This window comes from Taudactylus pleione, unplaced genomic scaffold (genome assembly GCF_031769625.1).
Source record: "Taudactylus pleione unplaced genomic scaffold, aTauple2 ptg000734l, whole genome shotgun sequence".
Classification (NCBI taxonomy): Eukaryota; Metazoa; Chordata; class Amphibia; order Anura; family Myobatrachidae; genus Taudactylus; species Taudactylus pleione.
In genome coordinates this window covers 2,403,384-2,422,932 of record NW_028285136.1, presented here as the reverse complement: position 1 = coordinate 2,422,932, position 19,549 = coordinate 2,403,384, and the positions used below count along the sequence as shown (strand labels likewise).

The window sequence follows — 19,549 nt, the reverse complement described above, 5'->3', positions numbered from 1 at the left end:
CAGTCTTACTCACCCAGTTCTACCAATAAAACCGCCGGCAACCACCACAACAAAGACCCAACAACAAGCAGCCAACAGAAAAGATGCTGAATGGTTGATGTAAAGAAAATGAAATAGAGTGGAGGACGGAGAGGTGAGTAACAAGAGCAGAAGAGGAACAGACAAGCGTCCCATGCCAAGACTCTGCATAAAGAGCGATCAACAAATGAAAATGAGACACAACAACCAGGAAAACGTGGACTGGCCGAAGATACAGTAACGAGCACAATAAATTAGGATACAGGACACAGGGTCTGTAATATACAGTACACAGAGAAGTGCAGGTATGTAATGGGAGAAAAGACAGCTTCCAGCAGACACCGGATTGATTACTGAGCTTTAATGACATCACATAAATAGCCAACATAAAATACATACAGGTCAGTGCAAGCCCAGGAGCATTATGGGAAGGTAATAACAAGACTTGAAGATTAACAAGACACACGGCTCGGTGCGGGCACAGGGAGTAAAACCGGGATGAACAAGACACAGGGGGATCACTGTACTGACCTTGCAGTAAGGGCGAGCTGGTGGGCTGGAATATTTCTACAGAGTGGTAAGGAGATATGGGGGAAGGGGGGGGGGGGGAATAAAAAGGGATGGCGTTTACACAACAGAATACATGAATTAAATCAAACAAAAGTGATTTGAGAATAAGCTATACAGCGGTATATACAGTGTATAAAGCCTTTAGCTTCGAGGCCGAGTGCAGCTAAGCAGCAGGACATGACACTGACTTTACATTACAGTTACAATCTCCAGACAAACGCCCTGAGAGGTGAGGGTTTTATTTATTTATTTGTAAATCAATTGCAATGATGATGCACAGACAGCTGGGGAAATCTCTTTGCTCTGTGTAAATGATGGAAATGTAATGGATGGCGGACGCACAGCGAAGACCTTGCGAGCTGGCGGAGACTAATGTGACGACCTTGTGTCAGCTGCTGTCTGCGCGTTACACAACCGCCAGAAAGTAAGTCTGTGCTTCTGGTCTCCTCCGGCTTCCTGACGACATATGATGGTGACTTGGAATGTAATGGCAATGATGCTGTAAGTTCCGAGCAGAGACAGTGACTTAATGAGACACAATGTGCAGATGACTCGGGTAACATCCCCGGCTTTGAGAGCTTCCGGGCCGTAAAAGTGACGCGTTGTATTTACGGTCGCCTTAGTAAATCTGATGGGCAGCTAATCTTTATTAGGCTGTGACATATATGTAGCTAGGGGGCTGCTGGTGTACTCAGACCATACTGTGCACATTGGCCCTCATTCAGAGCCACTCGCTAGCGGCAGTACGCTCGTTCCGAGCGATGTTTGCACATCTGCGCATGCGTACGGATCGTTATACGCATGCGCGAACCAGTCAGTGCGGCCGAAATTCATGTGCTCGCAAAATAGCGAAAGCCTGATAATTTGAGTGACAGGATGAGGCGTATGTGGGTGGTAACAGGGGAAGGTGCTTGAAAACGGGGAGTGGAAATCAGAACGCAGGCGTGCTTAAAGGTCAAAACGGGCGTTTTATGGGTGTGCATATTTAAAACAGCAGCGTCAATGACCACGTCACTGGGTTTTTTTTAAGCCAGAACTGTTCGCAAAATTGTGGTAGCAAAAACCAACCACAAGAATAGCGAGCAGTTCATACGCTGGTCGATGTACTCGATTAATCTAATAAATAGCGGACATGACGTATGGTGCGAGCGGCCAGGGGGCGTTTTTAACAAATAAACGAGCGTATGTTTTGCACGCTCGTTCAGACTTAGAGGTGTGAACAGACTGCAATGTGCGAACGGATCATTTGAATAGCCACCCCTTGTTTTTGAACGAACGGCCGCAAATAGCGAACGGCTCTGAATCAGGCCCATTATTCCCACCTTACCTTTATAAGAACAGAATCATTTCCTGTATCCTGAGCTACATAATGGATTTGGGTTAATGATAATAAATGAGAGATATGATTACTTACTAGCAAAGCACATACCTTATTGGTAGCTAACCCCCCACTGGCTCCATTATTTGGGCTAATATAGAAATAAATTTAGATTTTATTTTCATTTACAAACCAATAAGTATAAGTGTTGGGGGCTCTGCAGAGGGGATCTGCGAGGTACAATACATATGTTACTAGGGATTCTCAGAAGTCTGGGTAACAATTGCAGTGTGATAATTCTTTACACACAACAGGAGATAGAATATTACCCTTTCCCGTCTCAGGCATTTTCCTAGCCCACATTACTCCCTATACAAACTATAGGGGCCGTGCCGGAAGACCCATGTAACTCATTGCACAAGTTGGTTTCAGGCACCCTCAAGGTGCTGTTCTCGTCTGAATCATACAAACAAAAATTCTATTTCCCCAATTCCATCCAAACAGCTTGTCCCAAGGATGTCTTCAATGGGACAGGCCCCTATGATATAAACTACATAGTAAATAATACATATATGTAATAATTGGGCAGCATACACTCCCCTACTTTAATAATAACCAGCACAAGTGCTACCCAACATGTGAGCAGGGGTACCTCCTGTGAGAGTGGAGACCAACACTAGTGCTATACAACAAGTGAGCATGGATACCTCCTGTGAGAGGGGAGACCAACACTAGTGCTATACAACATGTGAGCATGGATACCTCCTGTGAGAGGGGAGACCAACACTAGTGCTATACAACATGTGAGCATGGATACCTCCTGTGAGAGGGGAGACCAACACTAGTGCTATACAACACACGAGCATGGATACCTCTTGTGAGAGTGGAGACCAACACTAGTGCTATACAACATGTGAGCATGGATACCTCCTGTGAGAGTGGAGACCAACACTAGTGATATACAACATGTGAGCATGGATACCTCCTGTGAGAGTGGAGACCAACACTAGTGCTATACAACATGTGAGCATGGATACCTCCTGTGAGAGTGGGGAGTAACACTTGGTCTATACAACATGTGAGCATGGATACCTCCTGTGAGAGTGGAGACCAACACTAGTGCTATACAACATGTGAGCATGGATACCTCCTGTGAGAGTAGAGCCCAACACTAGTGCTATACAACAAGTGAGCATGGATACCTCCTGTGAGAGGGGAGACCAACACTAGTGCTATACAACAAGTGAGCATGGATACCTCCTGTGAGAGGGGAGACCAACACTAGTGCTATACAACAAGTGAGCATGGATACCTCCTGTGAGAGGGGAGACCAACACTAGTGCTATACAACATGTGAGCATGGATACCTCCTGTGAGAGGGAAGACCAACACTAGTGCTATACAACATGTGAGCATGGATACCTCCTGTGAGAGTGGAGACCAACACTAGTGATATACAACATGTGAGCATGGATACCTCCTGTGAGAGTGGAGACCAACACTAGTGCTATACAACATGTGAGCATGGATACCTCCTGTGAGAGTGGGGAGTAACACTTGGTCTATACAACATGTGAGCATGGATACATCCTGTGAGAGTGGAGACCAACACTAGTGCTATACAACATGTGAGCATGGATACCTCCTGTGAGAGTAGAGCCCAACACTAGTGCTATACAACAAGTGAGCATGGATACCTCCTGTGAGAGGGGAGACCAACACTAGTGCTATACAACAAGTGAGCATGGATACCTCCTGTGAGAGGGGAGACCAACACTAGTGCTATACAACAAGTGAGCATGGATACCTCCTGTGAGAGGGGAGACCAACACTAGTGCTATACAACAAGTGAGCATGGATACCTCCTGTGAGAGGGGAGACCAACACTAGTGCTATGCAACATGTGAGCATGGATACCTCCTGTGAGAGGGGAGACCAACACTAGTGCTATACAACATGTGAGCATGGATACCTCCTGTGAGAGGGGAGACCAACACTAGTGATATACAACATGTGAGCATGGATACCTCCTGTGAGAGTAGAGCCCAACACTAGGATTGTCAGTGCAGGGCGAAGAGGGGCAAGAAAGTACAAAATCAAGGTGCCCCGACATAAAACTCACAATACTCCATCTAACCACTTTATTATGGGGGGCCGGTGGTAGGTGGTCTGTAATGGGGGGGGCAGTACTAGCGTTTTCAACGGGCACAAACATGCCCTTCCAGGCAATTGTTGCCAGCGTATGCTGGTACATGTAGATCCAAAATAGCTGGAGGAACCAGGCTGAGCAAATCGGCTGGGGAAACAGATCTGCTCATGTTTATAGTCCTGCCCCCGACAATCCTGCTTGCCGAGCTCGCCACTCAGCGCTCAAGGTCTGCCACGCAGGAGCCTCTATAGAATCTGGCTATACTTAGGGGGCAGTAAGTGAAATTGCGGACATGAAAAGGTGCGCTACTATCCTGCCCACAAAGAGGTCAGCTTATTGCGCCAAACTGAATAGGCCCCTTAGAATCGCAAGGCTCACTAGCCTGAAAATGTACCCGGAATGTATTTGAACATGTGAAGGGAAAGCTGGATAATGTTGACTTTATCTGCATATGGACATAGTTACAGAGGCATTTGCGCGTCTGAAAAGAAGTGCGCATTTCTGCCTGTATTTAGCGTCAGCCATCGACTTCTTACTTATAACATTTATGGGGGGAAAACCCCCTGAATTTCTAATAATTATTAACAAGATATACTGTACATCAAGATGTATGGATTTAAAGACACACGAAAACAGATGAATCTAGTCTGACGTACGTGTATACGGCACATGTGCGCTTTGCATGTATGTACATGTTTGGCCATGTCAAGACAAATCATTCAACACATGCCATATTAACACATTCATTTCAGAATTGTTACTGCCTTTAGAATGGCCAAATAAGACGGGTTAAACCAAACGTGCGAAATTCCCCAAAGTGATATAATTCTAGGCTGCCTGTCGGGTCGCATACCGTACGAAACTTTCTACTTCTCCAGCTGTATATTGTATACAGAAGGTAATTGAGGTATGTATTGCGTTTCAGCTACACGGCCAAGCTGGAATAGAATCTTACACTGTGGGATTCATTTTCTACCAATCAGACCGTATCATGGTCTATGCAACAGTTTATTTACTATCGTCAGAAGCCGTTTTATACCCCAGACACACGGACCCAAAGCACAGGTAGATGGAGAAATCGTGGGCTGTGTGGATACAATATAGAAATCGTTCTCTTATCAGCCCCTGTGGACTGCACTGGGAATTACCAGGGTAAACAACAAATAAAAGGTTATTTATATATATATTTTTTTTCCATTTGGTAGGAAAAACTAGCAGGAATCCAGAAATTCCAATATGAGATAAGCTTTGTGCTTCTAAACCGCAGCGCACAGGAATAAATGATTCTCTTTTATACAAGATTCTGGCTGAAAAACCTCTTTCGTCTCTTCAGTTTTTTTCCCCCCAAATTGCTACTCAGTGAACCCTGACCAGACTGATAGAAGAGGGCGATCGTCCTCACCCATCCTGTTGGGGCTCAGTGTATGGACGGAAATGATACAAAATGGCTGCTATCTCCCATAATGGACGTCCTACAGCTGTAAATGTACCACAGAGGGCAGGAAATGGTCACAAGACAACATCTCCGCAATGTCAGCTTAATAGGAAGTAGATAAATACGTCTAACTAAAGGATGCTGTAGAGGTAGATTATTCTTCTGACTTATAAGGTTCCAAATTGAAAGACTCCTCAGACGTTACATAAAATACCCTATCCCAATTCAGTCCGTGACTTACCGAAGAGGATGACGCTGGCATTGCTGTGCCCCAGACGGTTCATTGCGACACACGTGTAGTTACCGTAATCCTGCTCGGAGACATTGAAGAATGTTACACGAGAATACGTCTCTCTGTTCTCCACCTTCACTCCTTTCCGGGAGTCGGTGAGCCTGGCAATACAGAACGTTTGTGTCATTCAGTATAGGTCTCTTTCATATGCATCTCCTGCCCGCACCCCTACTTCTGTGAGTCTCCCACATGCCACCCTAGTTTTGTATGTCTCTCCCTGTCCCCCTACTCCTGTGCATCTCTGGAATCGGTATGAAATACCGGCGGACAGGATGCCGGCGATCAGAAGACCGACAGCAGCATCCCGATAGGGGCCGGTAAGTAACCTAACCCTCCCCTGGTGGAGCCTGACCTTAGCCTCCCCCCAGTGGTGCCTAACCCTAACCCCTCCCCGCAGCCTAACCCTAACCCACTCCGGCAGGTCCCTAAACCTAATCCACTCATCCCCGGCCTAACCCGCATACTTACTTTAGGGATGCCAACATCATATCTTGATCCATTTGGGATGCCGGCGTTAGCATTCTGATGGGGGTGGGGACTACGACGTCGATATCTTGACGTCCAGCATCCTATCTGCCAACATCTTGACTGGATCCTGCGTCTCTTTCTCCCCCTACTCCTGTGTCACTCCCCCTCCCGTCCAGTGTGTCTCCTCCCTCTCCCCCTAGTCCTGTGTCTTCCTCTCCCCTTACTCCCATCCCGCGTGTCTTCGCCCCCTCTCCTGTGTGACTCCTCCCTGTCCCCCTACTCCTGTGTGACTCCTTCCTGTCCTCCTACTCCTGTGTGACTTCTCCCTGTCCTCCTACTCCTGTGTGACTCCTCCCTGTCCTCCTACTCCTGTGTGACTCCTCCCTGTCCTCCTACTCCTGTGTGACTCCTCCCTGTCCTCCTACTGTGTGACTCCTCCCTGTCCTCCTACTCCTGTATGCCTCCTCCCTGTCCCCCTACTCCTGTGTGACTTCTCACTGTCCTCCTACTGTGTGACTCCTCCCTGTCCTCCTACTCCTGTGTGACTCCTCCCTGTCCTCCTACTCCTGTGTGACTCCTCCCTGTCCTCCCTACTCCTGTGTGACTTCTCGCTGTCCTCCGTACTCCTGTGTGACTTCTCGCTGTCCTCCCTACTCCTGTGTGACTCCTCCCTGTCCTCCTACTCCTGTGTGACTCCTCCCTGTCCTCCTACTGGGTGAGTCCTCCCTGTCCTCCTACTCCTGTGTGACTCCTCCCTGTCCTCCTACTCCTGTGTGACTACTCCCTGTCCTCCTACTCCTGTGTGACTTCTCCCTGTCCTCCTACTCCTGTGTGACTTCTCCCTGTCCTCCTACTCCTGTATGTCTCCTCCCTGTCCTCCTACTCCTGTGTGACTCCTCCCTGTCCTCCTACTACTGTGTGTCTCCTCCCTGTCCTCCCCACTCCTATGACTTCTCCCTGTCCTCCCTACTCCTGCATGACTCCTCCCTGTCCTCCTAGTCCTCCTACTCCTGTGTGTCTCCTCCCTGTCCTCCTACTCCTGTATGTCTCCTCCCTGTCCTCCTACTCCTGCTTGACTTCTCCCTGTCCTCCTACTCCTGTATGTCTCCTCCCTATCCTCCTACTCCTGTGTATCTCCTCCCTGTCCTCCTACTCCTGTGTGACTCCTCTCTGTCCTCCTACTACTGTGTGTCTCCTCCCTGTCCTCCTACTACTGTGTGACTTCTCCCTGTCCTCCTACTGTGTGACTCCTCCCTGTCCTCCTACTCCTGAGTGACTCGTCCCTGTCCTCCCTACTCCTGTGTGACTCCTCCCTATCCTCCTACTCCTGTGTGACTCCTCCCTGTCCGCCTACTCCTCTGTGACTCCTCCCTGTCCTCCTACTCCTGTATGTCTCCTCCCTGTCCTCCTACTCCTGTGTGACTCCTCCCTGTCCTCCTACTACTGTGTGTCTCCTCCCTGTCCTCCCCACTCCTATGACTTCTCCCTGTCCTCCCTACTCCTGCGTGACTCCTCCCTGTCCTCCTAGTCCTCCTACTCCTGCGTGACTTCTCCCTGTCCTCCTACTCCTGTATGTCTCCTCCCTATCCTCCTACTCCTGTGTATCTCCTCCCTGTCCTCCTACTCCTGTGTGACTCCTCTCTGTCCTCCTACTACTGTGTGTCTCGTCCCTGTCCTCCCTACTCCTGTGTGACTCCTCCCTGTCCTCCTACTCCTCTGTGACTCCTCCCTGTCCTCCTACTCCTGTGTGACTCCTCCCTGTCCTCCCTACTCCTATGACTTCTCCCTGTCCTCCGTACTCCTGTGTGACTCCTCCCTGTCCTCCCTACTCCTGTGTGACACCTCCCTGTCCTCCCTACTCCTGTGTGACTCCTCCCTGTGATCCCCACTCCTATGACTTCTCCCTGTCCTCCCTACTCCTGTGACTCCTCCCTGTCCTCCCTACTCCTGTGTGTCTCCTCCCTGTCCTCCTACTCCAGTATGTCTCCTCCCTGTCCTCCCTACTCCTGTGTGACTCCTCCCTGTCCTCCCTACTCCTGTGTGACTCCTCCCTGTCCTCCCTACTCCTATGACTTCTCCCTGTCCTCCTACTCCCGTGTGACTCTTCCCTGTCCTCCTACTGCTGTATGTCTCCTCCCTGTCCTCCTACTCCTGTGTGACTCCTCCCTGTCCTCCCGACTCCTGTGTGACTCCTCCCTGTCCTCCTACTCCTGTGTGACTCCTCCCTGTCCTCCTACTCCTGTGTGACTCCTCCCTGTCCTCCTACTCCTGTGTGACTCCTCCCTGTCCTCCCTACTCCTGTGTGACTTCTCCCTGTCCTCCTACTGTGTGACTCCTCTGTGTCCTCCTACTCCTGTGTGACTCCTCCCTGTCCTCCCTACTCCTGTGTGACTCCTCCCTGTCCTCCTACTCCTGTGTGACTCCTCCCTTTTCTCCTACTCCTGTGTGACTCCTCCCTGTCCTCCTACTCCTGTTATTTATTACCAGTTATTTTAATTTATATAGCGCACACATATTCCGCTGCGCTTTACAGAGAATAGTTAGTACCTCTTATCCTCTTTGTACCAGAAGAAGTCAGCGGCTGGGACAGCCAATGCATCACACTGTAAGATACCTTGATGACCCAGCGGGACTCCGATGTTCCGTGCATCCACCAGAATATATGGCGGATCTGCAAAGAACATAAAACCATCAGTATCCAATGTCACAATAAGCTTATATATCTATGAAAATTAATGTGACCAATGCTTCTAGCAACTAACAAATTATACAACACACATGTACAGTATTGGGGAGCCCCACACACATATAGAGCATCAGGGATCCCCCACACACATACAGAGCATCATGGATCCCCCAAACACATATAGAGCATCAGGGATCCCCCACATACATACAGAGCATCAGGGAGCCCCCACACACATATAGGGCATCAGGGAGTCCCCACACACATACGGAGCCCCCACACACATATAGAGCCTCAGGGAGTGCCCACACACATATAGAGCCTCAGGGAGAACCCACACACATATAGGACCTCATTCAGAGTTGGTCGTTGCGGCCGCTCAGTCGTAAGGGAAAAGGGGCCGGATATGCAAATGAAGCGCTCGCAAGTTGCGTCGTTAAGATAGGATCCTTAGCTGGACGAGCGAGGGGAAGATGCGGCCGTAAGACTAACAACACGCCCCCTTCTCTTTCACACTACACGTCATCTCCGGGCATATAAGGATTAATCGAGACCATCGGAGCTGGTCGTAGAGCTTAAGGATGACCATATCCTCTCTTAAGCACTACGATCAAGTCAGTGTAAAAACCTCCCATGTCACATGTGCCATGACGCTACTTTGTTAATTATGCACTCCAATAAAACGCCGTTTGCATAGTCAGGCACGCCTGCGTTCGGATCTCCACTCCCCCGTTCACAAGCACCTTCCCCTGTTACGACCCACAAACGCCTCATCCTGTCACTCAAACTAACGACCTGGCCAAGTTGAAGGAGAGAGAAATTTCCGATTGTAACAGCTAGTTTGCGCACGCGCATTGCAAAACTTACGCATGCGCTGTTTTGCAAACATCGCTGGGTACGACCGAGCGGCCGCTTACGACCCGACTCTGAATGAGGTCCATAGAGCCTCAGGGAGCCCCCACACACATATAGAGCATCAGGGAGCCCCCACACACATATAGGGCATCAGGGAGCCCCAACACACATACAGAGCACCAGGGAGCCCCCACACACATATAGAGCAGCAGGGAGCCCCCCCACACATATAGGGCATCAGGGAGCCCCACACACATATAGAGTCCCCATACACATATAGAGCCTCAGGGAGCCCCACACACATATAGAGCCTCAGGGAGCCCCACACACACACATATAGAGCATCAGGAAGCCCCACATACATAGAGTGTCTCACACACATATAAAGCAACAGGGAGCCCCAAACGCATATAGAGCCTCAAAGAGCCCCCACACACAAATAGAGCATCAGGGAGCCCCACATACATATAAAGCATCAGGGTCCAGGGAGCCCCCACACACATATAGAGCATCAGGGAGCCCCACATTCATATAGAGCATCAGAGGGTCCCACACACATATAGAGTCTCAGGGAGAACCCACACACATACAGAGCCTCAGGGAGCGCCCAAACACATAGAGAGCATGAGGGAGAACCCACACACATATAGAGCATTAGTGTCACGGCTTGGCATGTGCCTGGACCCGGAGTGGAGTCGGATGGCGAGTGAGGGTTCGTTTGCTAGTACTTGAAAGCAGCCGGTCTTAGGGGGGTATAACTCATTAAGGAATGGTACACACGAAGGGGTGAGACAAAGCTGGGAGACGCTGGCGGTACTCAGAGAACTGGGGTAGGCTGGGCAAATAGCGGGTAGACGGTGTCAGAAGACAGGTAGTAACAGGAGCAGAACCGCACCAAGGCTGAGAGGTGAAACTGCAGGAACACACTTGAGCGATGGCACTTTAAGGAGCAAGGGAGCACAGAGAACTAGCTCACAGCATAGGCTGTGATAGACGTTGCACTGGCAACTAAGGAGCCTCTTGACAGCCCTTTAGTACCCTCAGGTAGTGCAGGATTGGCTGCTAGTCTCCCTAGCCCAGGCTGTTACCTGATTGGCCCAAATCAACATGTGACCCAAATCCAAGATGGCCGCGCCCAGTGGTCACCGTGCAGAAGCACTGTCAGTCTCAACCCCTCTCACCTGCCTCCAGATGGAAGTCCTTAGTCTGCGGAGTGCCCACACACATATAGAGCATCAGGGAGCCCCACACACATATAGAGCATCGGGGGTCCCACACACATATAGAGCCTCAGGGAGTGCCCCATACACATATAGAACCATTGGGAGCCCCCACACACATATAGGGCATCAGGGAGCCCCCACACACATATAGAGCCTCAGGTAGCCCACACACACATAGAGCATTAGGGATGCTCCACACACATATAGAGCATTAGGGATCACCCACACACATAGAGCATTAGGGAGTGCCTACACACATACAGAGCATTAGGGATCCCCCACACATATATAGAGCATTAGGGAGTGCCTACACACATATAGAGCATGAGGGAGCCCCACATACATATAGAGCATTGGGGGTCCGACCCACATACATATAGAGCATCGGGGGTCCCACAAACATATAGAGCCTCAGGAAGCGCCCACACACACATAGAGCATCAGGGAGCCCCCCATACACATATAGAGCAGCAGGGAGCCCACACACACACAAATAGAGCATCAGGCGGTCCCATACACATATAGAGCAACAGGGAGCCCCCACACACACAAAGCATCAGGGAGCCCCCGCCATACACATATAGAGCAACAGGGAGCCCCCACACACACAAAGCATCAGGGAGCCCCCACCATACACATATAGAGCATCAGGGAGCCCCCACACACACAAAGCATCAGGGAGCCCCTGCCATACACATATAGAGCAACAGGGAGCCCCCACACACACAAAGCATCAGGGAGCCCCCACCATACACATATAGAGCATCAGGGAGCGCCTACAGACATATAGAGCCTCTCAATTTTCCAACATCATGAATTACATTGCATCTGTGAATCTGGGCTTGTAAACCTCTGATGGGCACATCACTTTTAGTTATGATGCCAATTGATAGACATGTGATGCTGAAAGTAATACACAATCAATATGCTAATGTTCGCTTTACTTGAAGAGTCTGTTTCAGTAACACAGCACAGGCATGCTAACAAGACATCAGAAAAACAAGCAACAAAAGGCAAATAATGAACTCAGAATTCCTGTAACATGAGGTAACAGAGCTTGCAGAATTATTAACATGCAGAGCACAGCAATGATTCAGTACAGCGGTCCAGTACTAAAGTCTAGTGCACAAGTAAACAGGGTATAAACACTTAGGGTGCATACACACCAGGACGATGTCGGCACGATTTGGCCAAATCGGAACGACAAATCGGGCATATCATGCAGTGTGTATGCCTGATTTGCGCGCTCCCACGGTCGCATGCGATATCATGTGATTGGCCGTGCTCCACAGCCAATCACACGATGCCGCATGTGAGGCTGTACAATCTGTAAATCTTTTAAGTGTGTACCGACAGTCATGTGGTGTCCAGGGTGAATGCAAATCGCCCTGAACATCGGCACAATTGCCGGTCATTTAGGTGTGTACCCAGCCTTACAGGTCATACATAACATACACACAATGATATTAAAAAGGTAATACTGCACGCCTATCAGTAACGTTCACCTCCAAACACTGCACACTTATCAGTAACTCTCACCTCCAATCACTGCACGCTTATCAGTAACTCTCACCTCCAAACACTGCACGCTTATCAGTAACTCTCACCTCAAATCACCAGACGCTTATCAGTAACTCTCACCTCCAATCACAGCACACTTATCAGTAACTCTCACCTCCAATCACTGAACGCTTATCAGTACTCACCTCTAATCACTGAATGCTTATCAGTAACTCTCACCTCCAATCGCTGCACGCTTATCAGTAACTCTCACCTCAAATCGCTGCACGCTTATCAGTAACTCTCACCTCCAATTGCTGCACACTTATCAGTAACTGTCACCTCCAATCACTGCACGCTTATCAGTAACTCTCGCCTCCAATCACTGCACGCTTATCAGTAACTCTCACCTTAAATCGCTGCACGCTTATCAGTAACTCTCACCTCCAATCGCTGCACGCTTATCAGTAACTCTCACCTCCAAACACTGCACACTTATCAGTAACTCTCACCTCCAAACACTGCACGCTTATCAGTAACTCTCACCTCCAATCACTGCACACATCAGTAACTCTCACCTCCAATCACCAGACGCTTATCAGTAACTCTCACCTCCAAACACTGCACGCTTATCAGTAACTCTCACCTCCAATCGCTGCACGCTTATCAGTAACTCTCACCTCCAATCACTGCATGCTTATCAGTAACTATCACCTCCAATCACTGCAAGCTTATCAGTAACGTTCACCTCCAATCACTGCACGATTATCAGTAACTCTCACCTCCAATCACCACACGCTTATCAGTAACTCTCACCTCCAATCACTGCACACTTAACAGTAACTCTCACCTCCAATCACTGCACGCTTATCAGTAACTCTCACCTCCAAACACTGCACGCTTATCAGTAACTCTCACCTCAAATCACCAGACGCTTATCAGTAACTCTCACCTCCAATCATAGCACACTTATCAGTAACTCTCACCTCCAATCACTGCACGCTTATCAGTACTCACCTCTAATCACTGAATGCTTATCAGTAACTGTCACCTCCAATCATTGCACGCTTATCAGTAACTCTCGCCTCCAATCACTGCACGCTTATCAGTAACTCTCACCTTAAATCGCTGCACGCTTATCAGCAACTCTCACCTCCAATCGCTGCACGCTTATCAGTAACTCTCACCTCCAAACACTGCACACTTATCAGTAACTCTCACCTCCAAACACTGCACGCTTATCAGTAACTCTCACCTCCAATCACTGCACACATCAGTAACTCTTACCTCCAATCACCAGACGCTTATCAGTAGCTCTCACCTCCAATCACTGCACACATCAGTAACTCTCACCTCCAAACACTGCACGCTTATTAGTAACTCTCACCTCCAATCGCTGCACGCTTATCAGTAACTCTCACCTCCAATCACTGCATGCTTATCAGTAACTATCACCTCCAATCACTGCAAGCTTATCAGTAACGTTCACCTCCAATCACTGCACGATTATCAGTAACTCTCACCTCCAAACACCAGACGCTTATCAGTAACGTTCACCTCCAATCACTGCACGCTTATCAGTAACTCTCACTTCCAAACAATGCACACTAATCAGTAACTCTCACCTCCAAACACCAGACGCTTATCAGTATCTCTCACCTCCAATCACTGCACGCTTATCAGTAACTATCACCTCCAATCACTGCACGCTTATCAGTAACGTTCACCTCCAATCACTGCACGCTTATCAGTAACTCTCACCTCCAATCACCACACGCTTATCAGTAACTCTCACCTCCAATCACTGCACACTTATCAGTAACTCTCACCTCCAATCACTGCACGCTTATCAGTAACTCTCACCTCCAATCACTGCACGCTTATCAGTAACTCTCACATCCAATCACTGCACACTTATCAGTAACTCTCACCTCCAATCACCAGACGCTTATCAGTAACTTTGACCTCCAATCACTGCACGCTTATCAGTAACTCTCACCTGCAATCACCAGACGCTTATCATTAAATCTCACCTCCAATCACCAGACGCTTATCAGTAACTCTCACCTCCAATCACTGCACACTTATCAGTAACTCTCACCTCCAAACACCAGACGCTTATCAGTAACTCTCACCTCCAATCACTGCACGCTTATCAGTAACTCTCACCTCCAAACACTGCGCACTTATCAGTAACTCTCACCTCCAAACACCAGACGCTTATCAGTAACTCTCACTTCCAAACACTGCACACTTATCAGTAACTCTCACCTCCAAACACCAGATGCTTATCAGTAACTCTCACCTCCAATCACTGCATGCTTATCAGTAACTCTCACCTCCAATCACCAGACGCTGATCAGTAACTCCCACCTCCAAACACTGCCCACTTATCAGTAACGCTCACCTCCAATCACTGCACACTTATCAGTAACTCTCACCTCCAATCACTGCACGCTTATCAGTAACTCTCACCTCCAATCACTGCACACTTATCAGTAACTCTCACCTCCAAACACCAGACGCTTATCAGTAACTCTCACCTCCAATCACTGCACGCTTATCAGTAACTCTCACCTCCAATCACTGTACACTTATCAGTAACTCTCACCTCCAAACACCACACGCTTATCAGTAACTCTCATCTCCAATCACCAGACGCTGATCAGTAACTCTCACCTCCAATCACTGCACACTTATCAGTAACTCTCACCTCCAAACACCAGACGCTTATCAGTAACGTTCACCTCCAATCACTGCACGCTTATCAGTAACTCTCACTTCCAAACAATGCATACTAATCAGTAACTCTCACCTCCAAACACCAGACGCTTATCAGTAACTCTCACCTCCAATCACTGCACGCTTATCAGTAACTATCACCTCCAATCACTGCACGCTTATCAGTAACGTTCACCTCCAATCACTGCACGCTTATCAGTAACTCTCACCTCCAATCACCAGACACTTATCAGTAACTCTCACCTCCAATCACTGCACACTTATCAGTAACTCTCACCTCCAATCACTGCACACTTATCAGTAACTCTCACCTCCAATCACTGCACACATCAGTGACTCTCACCTCCAAACACTGCACGCTTATCAGTAACTCTCACCTCCAATCACTGCACGCTTATCAGTAACTCTCACCTCCAATCACTGCACGCTTATCAGTAACTCTCACCTCCAATCACTGCACGCTTATCAGTAACGTTCACCTCCAATCACTGCACGCTTATCAGTAACTCTCACCTCCAATCACCACACGCTTATCAGTAACTCTCACCTCCAATCACTGCACACTTATCAGTAACTCTCACCTCCAATCACTGCACGCTTATCAGTAACTCTCACCTCCAATCACTGCACGCTTATCAGTAACTCTCACATCCAATCACTGCACACTTATCAGTAACTCTCACCTCCAATCACCAGACGCTTATCAGTAACTTTGACCTCCAATCACTGCACGCTTATCAGTAACTCTCACCTGCAATCACCAGACGCTTATCATTAAATCTCACCTCCAATCACCAGACGCTTATCAGTAACTCTCACCTCCAATCACTGCACACTTATCAGTAACTCTCACCTCCAAACACCAGACGCTTATCAGTAACTCTCACCTCCAATCACTGCACACTTATCAGTAACTCTCACCTCCAAACACTGCGCACTTATCAGTAACTCTCACCTCCAAACACCAGACGCTTATCAGTAACTCTCACTTCCAAACACTGCACACTTATCAGTAACTCTCACCTCCAAACACCAGATGCTTATCAGTAACTCTCACCTCCAATCACTGCACACTTATCAGTAACTCTAACCTCCAAACACCAGACGCTTTTCAGTAACTCTCACCTCCAATCACTGCATGCTTATCAGTAACTCTCACCTCCAATCACCAGACGCTGATCAGTAACTCCCACCTCCAAACACTGCCCACTTATCAGTAACGCTCACCTCCAATCACTGCACACTTATCAGTAACTCTCACCTCCAATCACTGCACGCTTATCAGTAACTCTCACCTCCAATCACTGCACACTTATCAGTAACTCTCACCTCCAAACACCAGACGCTTATCAGTAACTCTCACCTCCAATCACTGCACGCTTATCAGTAACTCTCACCTCCAGTCACTGCACACTTATCAGTAACTCTCACCTCCAAACACCACACGCTTATCAGTAACTCTCATCTCCAATCACCAGACGCTGATCAGTAACTCTCACCTCCAATCACTGCACACTTATCAGTAACTCTCACCTCCAAACACCAGACGCTTATCAGTAACGTTCACCTCCAATCACTGCACGCTTATCAGTAACTCTCACTTCCAAACAATGCATACTAATCAGTAACTCTCACCTCCAAACACCAGACGCTTATCAGTAACTCTCACCTCCAATCACTGCACGCTTATCAGTAACTATCACCTCCAATCACTGCACGCTTATCAGTAACGTTCACCTCCAATCACTGCACGCTTATCAGTAACTCTCACCTCCAATCACCAGACGCTTATCAGTAACTCTCACCTCCAATCACTGCACACTTATCAGTAACTCTCACCTCCAATCACTGCACACTTATCAGTAACTCTCACCTCCAATCACTGCACACATCAGTGACTCTCACCTCCAAACACTGCACGCTTATCAGTAACTCTCACCTCCAATCACTGCACGCTTATCAGTAACTCTCACCTCCAATCACTGCACGCTTATCAGTAACTCTCACATCCAAACACTGCACTCTTATCAGTAACTCTCACCTCCAATCACCAGACGCTTATCAGTAACTTTGACCTCCAATCACTGCACGCTTATCAGTAACTCTCACCTGCAATCACCAGACGCTTATCAGTAAATCTCACCTCCAATCACTGCACGCTTATCAGTAACTCTCACCTCCAAACACTGCGCACTTATCAGTAACTCTCAACTGCAAACACCAGACGCTTATCAGTAACTCTCACTTCCAAACACTGCACGCTTATCAGTAACTCTCACCTCCAAACACCAGATGCTTATCAGTAACTCTCACCTCCAATCACTGCACACTTATCAGTAACTCTCACCTCCAAACACCAGACGCTTATCAGTAACTCTCACCTCCAATCACTGCACGCTTATCAGTAACTCTCACCTCCAATCACCAGACGCTGATCAGTAACTCCCACCTCCAAACACTGCCCTCTTATCAGTAACGCTCACCTCCAATCACTGCACTCTTATCAATAACTCTCACCTCTAATCACCACACGCTTATCAGTAGCTCTCACCTCCAATCACTGCACGCTTATCAGTAACTCTCACCTCCAATCACTGCACGCTTATCAGTAACTCTCACCTCCAAACACTGCACGCTTATCAGTAACTCTCACCTCCAATCGCTGCACGCTTATCAGTAACTCTCACCTCCAATCACTGCACGCTTATCAGTAACTCTCACCTCCAATCACTGCACGCTTATCAGTAACTCTCACCTCCAATCACTGCACACTTATCAGTAACTCTCACCTCCAAACACCAGACGCTTATCAGTAACTCTCACCTCCAATCACTGCACGCTTATCAGTAACTCTCACCTCCAATCACTGCACACTTATCAGTAACTCTCACCTCCAAACACCACACGCTTATCAGTAACTCTCATCTCCAATCACCAGACGCTGATCTGTAACTCTCACCTCCAATCACTGCACACTTATCAGTAACTCTCACCTCCAAACACCAGACGCTTATCAGTAACGTTCACCTCCAATCACTGCACGCTTATCAGTAACTCTCACTTCCAAACAATGCATACTAATCAGTAACTCTCACCTCCAAACACCAGACGCTTATCAGTAACTCTCACCTCCAATCACTGCACGCTTATCAGTAACTATCACCTCCAATCACTGCACGCTTATCAGTAAAGTTCACCTCCAATCACTGCACGCTTATCAGTAACTCTCACCTCCAATCACTGCACGCTTATCAGTAACTCTCACCTCCAATCACCAGACGCTTATCAGTAACTCTCACCTCCAATCACTGCACACTTATCAGTAACTCTCACCTCCAATCACTGCACACTTATCAGTAACTCTCACCTCCAATCACCAGATGCTTATCAGTAACTTTGACCTCCAATCACTGCACGCTTATCAGTAACTCTCACCTCCAAACACTGCACGCTTATCAGTAACTCTCACCTCCAATCACTGCACACATCAGTGACTCTCACCTCCAAACACTGCACACTTATCAGTAACTCTCACCTCCAATCACTGCACGCTTATCAGTAACTCTCACCTCCAATCACTGCACGCTTATCAGTAACTCTCACATCCAAACACTGCACTCTTATCAGTAACTCTCACCTCCAATCACCAGACGCTTATCAGTAACTTTGACCTCCAATCACTGCACGCTTATCAGTAACTCTCACCTGCAATCACCAGACGCTTATCAGTAACTCTCACCTCCAATCACTGCACGCTTATCAGTAACTCTCACCTCCAAACACTGCGCACTTATCAGTAACTCTCACCTGCAAACACCAGACGCTTATCAGTAACTCTCACTTCCAAACACTGCACGCTTATCAGTAACTCTCACCTCCAAACACCAGATGCTTATCAGTAACTCTCACCTCCAATCACTGCACACTTATCAGTAACTCTCACCTCCAAACACCAGACGCTTATCAGTAACTCTCACCTCCAATCACTGCACGCTTATCAGTAACTCTCACCTCCAATCACCAGACGCTGATCAGTAACTCCCACCTCCAAACACTGCCCTCTTATCAGTAACGCTCACCTCCAATCACTGCACACTTATCAGTAACTCTCACCTCCAATCACTGCACGCTTATCAGTAACTCTCACCTCCAATCACTGCACACTTATCAGTAACTCTCACCTCCAAACACCAGACGCTTATCAGTAACTCTCACCTCCAATCACTGCACGCTTATCAGTAACTCTCACCTCCAATCACTGCACACTTATCAGTAACTCTCACCTCCAAACAC

General features: G+C 48.2%; 1 protein-coding gene across 4 annotated transcripts in view; it reads right to left on the bottom strand.

Annotated features, from left to right (window-relative positions):
• Window positions 1-19,549, bottom strand: part of NTM (neurotrimin) — a 916,745-nt gene that overhangs the window by 31,410 nt on the left and 865,786 nt on the right. For 2 of the 4 annotated variants that reach the window (XM_088457048.1, XM_088457049.1), the window contains exons 6-8: window positions 8,798-8,921; window positions 5,732-5,883; window positions 550-585 (exon numbers count right to left, since the gene is read on the bottom strand). In XM_088457048.1, coding sequence (XP_088313174.1) covers window positions 550-585; window positions 5,732-5,883; window positions 8,798-8,921 — 312 coding nt within the window. The remainder of the gene's footprint in view (window positions 1-549; window positions 586-5,731; window positions 5,884-8,797; window positions 8,922-19,549) is intronic. The other 2 variants (XM_088457050.1, XM_088457051.1) reach the window with 1 other exon arrangement.